Source organism: Lemur catta, chromosome 1 (assembly GCF_020740605.2).
Source record: "Lemur catta isolate mLemCat1 chromosome 1, mLemCat1.pri, whole genome shotgun sequence".
NCBI lineage: Eukaryota > Metazoa > Chordata > Mammalia > Primates > Lemuridae > Lemur > Lemur catta.
The window spans coordinates 101,663,243-101,673,136 of NC_059128.1; the positions used below are offsets into that span (position 1 = coordinate 101,663,243).

At 43.3% G+C, this 9,894-nt stretch overlaps 1 protein-coding gene across 1 annotated transcript in view; it reads right to left on the reverse strand.

Moving 5' to 3' along the window:
* Nucleotides 1–8,508, reverse strand: part of HEXA (hexosaminidase subunit alpha) — a 29,295-nt gene extending 20,787 nt beyond the window's left edge. The window contains exon 1 of the mRNA XM_045531461.1: nucleotides 8,062–8,508. Within this exon, the coding sequence (XP_045387417.1) occupies nucleotides 8,062–8,314 (253 nt within the window). The 5' untranslated portion in view covers nucleotides 8,315–8,508. The remainder of the gene's footprint in view (nucleotides 1–8,061) is intronic.
* Nucleotides 8,509–9,894: the final 1,386 nt, after the last annotated feature.

A 9,894-nucleotide genomic window follows, 5' to 3' on the forward strand; every position in this document is an offset into this window, starting at 1 on the left:
TTTTGAAAGATTTCTATAGGATAAATTCTTAAGAAGTGGAAATGCTAGGCCAAAGATATGAAAATTTTTGGTTTTGATACTGCCAATTTACTTTTCCAAATTATTGTACTGATTTATACCCAAACCCACACATATGGGCCTATCTCTTCACATCCTTCCAGACCTAGACTGTTTGAATTCTTTTTCATCATTGCCAGCCTAGTAAAAAAAACAAACAAGAAAACACTGTTTCAATTTGCATTTCTTTAATAATGACTGAATTTAAGCATTGCTTTGAACTTACCAGCCACATTCTTTGCATGTTTTTTTAGTTAGTTAATTTTCTTTTATTGATTTGTGGAGCTCTTTCTATACTTTTTAACATTTTCTTTTAAGGTTGGAAATATTTGCCCCATTTTGTCCTTTAGTTTTTAACCTTATATTTCCTTTTGCTTTAATTTTTATGTAGTTAAATCTGTTAGTCTTCGCCTTTATGTTTCCTTTATTTGCTTGCTTAGAAAGATCTCCTCTACCCCTAGAATTATAAGAATAGTTTCCTCCTAATACTGTTATATCTCTTATCTTTAGATCTTGATCTACCTGGCATTTACTCTTGTGTTTGATATGAGACAAGGATTTAATTTTTTCCAAATGGATAACCAGTCATCCTTACATATTTATTGACTAATATATCTTTTCACTTTTGATCAAAAATGCTTCCTTTATCATATATTAAATTCCCATGCACATATGAACTCTTGCTTGTCTCTGGAATTTATTTTCTTGGCAATCTTATACTCAGAGAAATCTACCTGTGATACCACCATAACATTTTGTCACGTTGCCCAATATATAAACCCTTCTGCTCATTTCTGGTCTCACATTTGCTCCACTCCTATAAATGTTGTTTCCTCTTCTCCACCAGACCACCTGTCCAACACATCACCCACCCTCACAAAGCCTCTGAAATCTTGTTGCATTTTAACTACCAACATCCTCAGCCTCTTCTACTTCCCCCCAACTGAAGCCTGCTCTCCCCAGGAACACCACACACCACGTCCCCTACAACTTGCTCTGAGAGGCAGCGCCTTCACACATCCTAGGGTTGACATATGGGGCTGCTTCTAGGCCATCCCTTCCACTACCATCAAGTGAAAAAAATACCTCTCTTCTGTGGCTCATGCCATTTAGCTGTTGAATCTTGAGCCTTTACTTGTCATAACACTCTGCAAATTCCTGGTCACTTCTTTATTTACTCAAAACTTTGGATCCCGATACTCAGTCTTCCTCTCCCCCCAAGACTGGCTATCATTGTAGATGATCTCAATACCTAGGAGGAAGAACTTAGCCACATTCTGGCTTAGCAGTTATCCAACCACACTATCCTCCTCCTCAACCTCCCTGCCATGATCACCTCTTGGACCTTCTTGTCCTCTAGAAGTGTTCAAGCTCATTCTCCCCAGCTTTATTTTTAAAATTTTTACTTTTTAGAGATGAGGTCTCACTATGTTGCCCAGGCTGACCTCAAACTCTTGAGCTCAAGACAGCCTCCTGCCTCAGCCTCCTGAGAAGCTGGGATTACAGGCACATGCCACTGTGCCTAGCCATTCTCCCAAGCTTTAATACTATATAGCTAACTGTTTGCTGGATACCTCATACTCAACACTTCCAAAATCAAACTTACTTTTTATGATTCTCACTCTCAACCTCTTTTTTTGTTTGTTTTTTTTTTTTTTTTTTTTTTTTGAGACAGAGTCTCACTCTGTTGCCCAGGCTAGAATGAGTGCCGTGGCGTCAGCCTAACTCACAGCAACCTCAGACTCCTCGGCTTAAGCGATCCTACTGCCTCAGCCTCCCGAGTAGCTGGGACTACAGGCATGCGCCACCATGCCCGGCTAATTTTTTCTATATATATTTTTAGTTGGCCATATAATTTCTTGTTATTTTTAGTAGAGATGGGGTCTCGCTCTTGCTGAGGCTGGTCTCAAACTCCTGACCTCGAGCAATCCACCCACCTCGGCCTTCCAGAGTGCTAGGATTATAGGCGTGAGCCACCGCGCCCAGCCAACTCTCAACCTCTTAACCAATTTCTCTCTCTCTCTCTCTTTTTTTTTTTTCCAGACAAAGTCTTACTCTGTCACCCAGGCTGGAGTACAGTGGCATCATCATAGTTCATTGCAACCTCAAATTCCTGGGTTCACGCAATCTTCCTGCCTCAGCCTCCCCTGCAGCTGGGACTATAGGCTCCCGCCACCATACCAGACTAATTTGTTTACTTTTTTTAGAGACAGGGTCTTGCTATGTTGCTCAGACTGGCCTCAAGTGATCCTCCTGCCTGGGCCTCCCAAAGTGCTAGAATTACAGCCATGAGCCACCTCACCCACCCTCTCTCTCTCTCTTTTTACTCCTTCCCTCCCTCTCCAACTATTTTCCCTCTTTGTGAATGGCAGCAATATATGAATGAGTGCGAACATTCAAATTGCTAAATCAGAAATCTGGGAGTCATTCACATCACCAACTCCAACCTAACTCCCCACTTCGAAGCAGCCACCTCCTAAATCTCTCTTCAGTCTTCTTAGTTTTCCCTGTCCCTACAGCCATCAACCTACTTTAGCCGCTATTATCTCTTATCTAGACTGTTAACAGCCTTTTAACTTGGTTTCCTACCCCTAATACTGTTTTCCACAAATCCCCAAGGCAGCCAGAGTTTAGTCACATCATTTATCCTGTTTAATGAACTTTCCAGGCCTTCCTTGACCTTAGCACAAAGCTCATGTTCCTCACTAAGGCTTACTAGGCCATGTCATGACCTTCCATCTATCACCTTTCAAGCTTCAGAACTTGCTGATCCACCCTAGAGTTGTGTATTTCACCCACGGGAACCTTGAGTTTCTTGACTATGGCATGAAGGCATTTCCTACATGCAGTTCTTTCTATGTGGAATACTACTTCCATCCCCACCAACACCTACTTTCAGATCTGATTAAACAGCTCTCTATGAAAGCATTTTCATTAAGTTACCTTCACACCCTCCCACCTCCCACACGCTTGGGTCAGGTGTTCCTCTTCTACACTCCCAAAGCACCCCGCACTTCAATTATCATCGAAGAAAACCAGACTTTATTGTATGTCTGTATCACCACTTCCAGGGACTGTAAATTTTTAAAGGATGGGGACAGTTTAATCAATATTCTTTGGACCTAGTGCTACTGACAAATTATAGTTGCTTAATAAATACTATCTGTACTAAGAATGGATGGATGTAAGGCAGCCTCAAACACTACTGGAATCTGATAACAATGGACCAAGGATCAAAATATTCATAACCTGAATGCTAATGAATAAGCAATTAGATATTAGAAGTTATTAAGTAATTAACACACTAAGGTGTCATCAAAACTGAATCCTACCTGAGGCAAGTAGTTTTCCAAATTGCTAACTGGCCTCACAAAGATATTTATGAGTATACCCCAAGTTGGACAGTGAAAAGAGCAAAATCTTGGCAGACCTGTCTGGCATTTCTCTCTACCACTACTAGCTGTATAACCCTGTGTTACCTAGCCTCTATGAGCTGCAGTTCTGAAAGACGGGGCTCACACTAACCTCAAAGAGCTATTATGAAGATTAAAGGGCATAACTTACATTGAGCGCCAGACACCCAATAAATGCTCGTTTCTTTCCATTTTCTACTTCCCAATTCCCAATAAATCAGTTCTACCACAGAAACCTCCATTCTATCACTTGGCTGGAGCAGCCCTGGGGCAGGGTGACTTGTGTCATAACCAAACCATAGAAGCAGCTCCCCTGAAGGGTTTTTCAAGGGCTTCTTATGGCCGTTAAAGCCATAAACCTTCAGGGGGAGACTGAAGGCTTCACTAGTATGTGATGCCACCCAGTATGGCAAACAGGCTGCCACTCAATATATAAAAGGGTTTGGAACTCTGAATCTGTCCCAATCTATGACTGCAGTCCCAATCAAAAAAACAAAGCCACTTATTAGGACCCCGTGCTAGTTACTACTAGGACAAGACTGAATGGTATAGTAACTAAATGTTTCATCTATAACACAGTATACCTGGTAAGTCATCTCTTCCCCTTCTCCCCATCCCAAGAGCTTTACAAAAGGAGAAGGCCGCTTGGTGACAGCTGAGCTGACAAGCACCCACACTTCTTGTGGTTGAGCATACACTCCTATAGGAAGAAACTCTACACCACACCCAAGCCCAACCAATCTCAAGATGTGGACACAACAATAGTACACCACTGTTGGCTGGGGATCAGCGCTGAGTACATGGCCAGGAAGCTTAAGCAATGCCATAGCTTAAAACAGAAACAAAGAATATGAAAAGTGAAGACTGAAGTTCCTGATAATGAGTCGTATTCACAACAGCCAGGAATACAGAAGAAAATCTGATCCATTTCTTTATTACAATGGACTGTAGATTTATAAACCTTGAGGCAGATCACATCACTGAAAACTCTTCACACAGAGACCTCTCCAACCTCTCCAAATCCAACCTCTTCTCTTCAGCTGACCTTGTCAGCGGCCCTGAAACATGGGGGAAAGCATCTCATCCAATTGGCTAAACCTCTTGAAGATGATAGAAATTGACTCTATTTTCTCACTTATTTCCAGGGTCAGTGGAGGAAATTAAAGAAAATGCAGAGGCTGGGCGTGGTGGCTCACTCCTGTAATCCTAGCACTCTGGGAGGCCAAGGTGGGAGGATCGCTCGAGGTCAGAAGTTCAAGACCAGCCTGAGCAAGAGCGAGACCCCATCTCTACTAAAAATAGAAAGAAATGATTTGGACAGCTAAAAATCTATATAGAAAAAAATTAGCCGGGCATGGTGGCGCATGCCTGTAGTCCCAGCTACTCGAGAGGCTGAGCCAGGAGGATCACTTGAGCCCAGGAGTTTGAGGTTGCTGTGAGCTGAGCAGACGCCATGGCACTGTAGCCCGGGCAACAGAGTGAGACTCTGTCTCAAAAAAAAAAAAAAAAAGAAAGAAAGAAAAGAAAATGCAGAAACATGAGCGACCTCTTTCATTTCTAATCGAAGCATTGGTTAGGCAGCGAAACTCCTTTTCTTCTGCGTAATCAACAGGAAAGGGACTGTGAAGGTTATGTCTTAACAAGCTAAGAAATTCAGACCAAGATGGGAACCTTATAATACCCATAAAGTACTACAGCTTCAATCAACTAGTTTCAGGAAAAGAAAAGAATGCAGGCCAGGCGCGCGGTGGCTCATGCCTGTAATCCTAGCACTCTGGGAGGCCGAGGTGGGCAGATTGCTGGAGCTCAGGAGTTCGAGACCAGCCTGAGCAAGACCGAGACCCCGTCTCTACTAAAAATAGAAAGAAATTATCTGGCCAACTAAAAATATATATAGAAAAAATTAGCTGGGCATGGTGGCGCATGCCTGTAGTCCCAGCTACTCGGGAGGCTGAGGCAGTAGGATCGCTTAAGCCCAGGAGTTTGAGGTTGCTATGAGCTAGGCTGACGCCACGGCACTCACTCTAGCCCGGGCAACAGAGTGAGACTCTGTCTAAAAAAAAAAAAAAAAAAAGAACGCAGACAAATGGCATAATTAGACCTACCATTTTATTTGGAAAATTCAGACTTCATCAGCTCATCAAGCACTATGTTCCAGATAGGTTATCTGGAGCAACCTTAGATGGTGCCATTCCAAATTAACAAGTCTTTAATTTGCAAACAGGATGTGTCTTAATAATCACAGAACTAGCTTCATTCAAGTGTCTAGGTCCTAAAATAATTCCATTTAACAAGTTCAACAACATGCAACACACACCCTCTCAAGGGAAATACCTCTCAATGACAAAGATAGGTGGCAAATACCAAACACCTCCACAGACCATTTAGCAACTGGTGAGACTACAGCTAACCCTTGAAGGTGAATTCAAAATAGAACTGAACCACAATACCAGACTTGTTTGTCAGAAAAGGATAGTATGAATTCCACTGAGTTCCGGGTTCAGATCTAAACCAGAGTTGTACGGCACTGAGGAAAACACTAGCCCAGAGCCTACAAATAAGTTATTTGGAGGAAGGAAATGGAAATCTGTCAGTTGAGATATAACATGCATAGGTTGCTTTCTTTACTAAAATCAGACCATAAAGAAATATACTCTGGTTTGGGCCTTGCTGATACTGCTTTCCCTTCAGTTGCTTCATCCTTGTTTCTACAGAAATAGAATTATAGCTCAAAGTCACCTGGAAGCCTCCACAGGAAACTATGTTCCAAAGAGAAGATTCCAAAGGGAAGAAGAGTAGAAAAAGAAAATATTTGTAAGTCTTTGGTAATGTAATAATGAAGACCCAACCCAGTCTTCATTATTTCTCAATGGACAAGAACTCTCAACCAATAAAGCAAATTCATTCACAAGAAGGTAGTAATAAATTGAAATAAGCATCTTATTGAATTTCTAATCTGGCTCTAAATCTCTTTCATTAGGGAATTTATAGCACCTCATTGTCAGATAATCCCCTCATTCCTATTTACTTGATTAAACTATAGCAATGGAGGTGAAGGCTTAATTTAGAAGTATAGGAATTACCCTCATTTATACAATAGTAGTAAATACCCTACTTATCTTTTGAGCATTTCATAATACATTGTGTACTTCTGCTTCATATTTTACCAGTTGAACTGTAGAGCTTGGGCCTACATCCTAGGCTTTTCTTGTAACCTCTGGAGTACCCAGCACTGGGACTGGCAAATACCAATTAGATGAAGGATCTCTTTTTTCATAAGCAATGCTGTAATTGCTCTCTAACCAAAATAAAATGTTCTGAGTGCCAATCTTGTATAAAGCACTCAATTACTTGTCATGAAGGATTCAGAGAAATATGTGATCTACCACACTCATTAGTAGACCTCTTATCCTCTTCAGCCTAATGCATCTTACCAGTTAAGAATTACCTTGATGCCAAGAATCTATCTCTTTCTCTAAATTATCTGTTGTTCCCTGAGTACCATCTGTTTAATTAAATACTTTTAATTCTATATATTAAATGAGAACTTTTGTGAAAATAGTTTAAGCACACTTGAACTATCATACAAAATGATGTTACTATATGGCCCTAACACCCATACAATATAACTGGAGAGCTAGATTCCAGGAGATTATCAAGAAAACTCTAAATTTTAAGCCCATAAAGTAGAATTTTATTTCTTTGCATGCTGACTCGAATCATACATTTGTTGTGGAATAATTATCCACAAGCAAAATTTTCAGTACTCATTATTACATAGTTGCCTAAAAGAAAATTGCTAGCCCCTTCCATTTTGTACGAAGCCAATGTCCAAAGCACTCCTGACTCCTCCTTCCAACCCCACACTGACCAACCTCATCACTCCCCAGTTCCCACCCTTATCACACACACCACGTCAGAACTTTGAGCTCAATGATAAACTCTGTGTCTCTGCTCAAGTGCTTCTTCCTCCCTGGAATACTCTCTTTTCAGACCTGGCTAATTACATCTACCCTTTCATTCTAAGTGGCTGCTGGAAACTCATTTCCTTATGGAAATGTTCTATTTCTCTTAAAGTTTAAACATTTACTGAACATGCTATGTGCCAGACACTTTTATGCTATTTTGCATATATTCTCGTATCATTTCTCACCAATTTTGAGTGTTTTCTCTGGTTTCCTCTACCCAGCCCTAGTCACAGCCTCACAAGGACCCTGGGTCCCTTGAACATTGTCAGAAGGGTCACCTTAGATGTCTGCTGGCACAGTATTTTCAATAATTTGATATCCTGATTGAACTGTAAGTCCTACAGTAGGTATTTTTGAATGAAAACCTAACATAGCCCGAGGAAAGGATTCCAAATGAATCTGGGCCCTGAAGTCAGCTCGGTGAAGGAGTGAATGGAGGAGGAGGGCTAAACCTTGGGGAGGCTGAGACGACGGCTTGAAAAAAAAAAGGCAGGAAGAGGTGGCGTGCATGATCAGAGGGTTGGGCACAAGCACAAAGGAGGGCCTCTCGGGAGGTTTGGGGGAGCTGTCCCAGGGCAGGCTCCCTCAGGGCACGGGAAGGAGGCGGGGCAGGTCCGACTCACCTGTGAGGTTAGGACGGGGCCAAGACCCGGAACCGAAGAGCAGGTCACGGTAGCGTTGGAAGGCCTCGTCGAGGACGGAGCAGCCGGGCTGCGCGGCCGAACTGACGTGGTACTGGAATCGGAAGTTGTTCGGATAGAGGACGTAGCGCCGGTCGAAGGTCTGGATGTATTGGGGCCAGGGCCACAGGGCCGTCGCCGGCTCCGCGAACGCTGCCGCCAGCAGCAGCGAAAACCAAAGCCTGGAGCCTGCCATGGCCCGCCGGTCACCTCCGTCCCAGCGGGCTGGGCCACGTGAGGCCCTGGTCAGGTGAGCGGCGCCCGCGTGACCATCGGCGCGTCACGTGACCGGAGGCGGCTCGGCGCCGGCGACCCGGGAGGACGGGCTCCGGACCCGTTCGCCGCAGGCCTGGACGCGGGGTCCCGCAGCGCGCCGCCGACCCTGCTGGGGCTGGCGCGGGCCCCGCTCCCTGGGCGGCCGTGCGGGCTGCGGGGGACCCGTGAGGCCCGCCAGGCTGCGGAGGCGACGTGGGGAGGCGGGGCGGGCGAGCCGGGAAAGAAAGTTTCCCACACGGGGCACGTCTGGCGTGAATGCTGAACCGTGAGCAAGAGTTCTCCAGCCCTCTTCCCGGGCCGAGGTAGATTCAGAAGCAGAAAAACAGAGGATTAAAGCCACAGGTCGTTCTGATGTGAAATGCTGTGAGGCAAGAAGAGACTGGCATTAAGTCGTCTGAAGGGTTCTGCTCGAGAGGGGATCACAAGATCACCAAAATGGGAACTACTTACGACTGGAAAAATGTATACTTTGAGAGCAAGCTTGAGGCATCCCATTCTCTGCTGCTGATGTGAGCTGTTGACTTCATGACTAATTAGAAATCTAGTCAACTGCCCTCAAATCCCCGGCCTCCAGACAAAACTCCATACACCCTGGTGTGTATTTACTGCACTCAGTAGGATATTGCTTGGACTTTAGGGGCCAGATGGAGAATGCCCAGAGATAAGGACAGGGGCCTGGTCTTGCTGGGGCTTACATAGGAAGTCAAAGAGTCAGGGCTTTATTCTGTGGGCAATTGAGAGTCATCCCAAAGATTTGCATTTTAGAAATCTCATGCTGAACTGTTGTTGGATGGATAAGAAACCAGTTAGGAGATACCCCACCCGCTTTTTTAAAATTAGAGATAGAGGATAATGAGAGCCTAAACTACAGCAATGGAGAAGGAAGAGAGCAGGAGAGCCAGGAAATAAATAGTGGGAATCCAGGAAAGAGCCTTGAGGAGATCAAGGAGAATTCCACAGATCAGAGCATAGGTGAATCCCTGGCTACAAAAGAAAAGAAAAATAATGTTATTGTTATTATTTTTGTGTGGTGAGTAGGTTGCTTTTAAATCATAAAATTTCATTTTAGTATTAAATGTAAATATGAGGAAAATGAACTTTTTTTTTAAATAAAGGGCTTTTAAAATCATGATAATTTATGTTAAGGTTGTAGGTACCTAATAGTAGTCATACATACATAGTTCTGATGGGAAATCAGATAAAGAAACAGTCTCACTTTTGTAATTTACAGTGATTCATCAAGAAATTTCCTTTAGAAGGTTAATTACTCTAGAATGGAGCTGATAGCAAAGGAAGCAGAAATTAGATCTCACAACCACAGTTTCAGATCCAAAGGCTTGCATTCTTACACTAATTTCTCCGTTGCTTAAATCTAAATTTTCATCAGCACTAATAATGTGTGGGTACTCTGCCAGTCAGGGGAGACATTACCCAAGGTTCCAAGGTACAGAATCCCAGAAGCATCAGAAGAGCCAAGTTCATAATCAGGCCCATAAAATC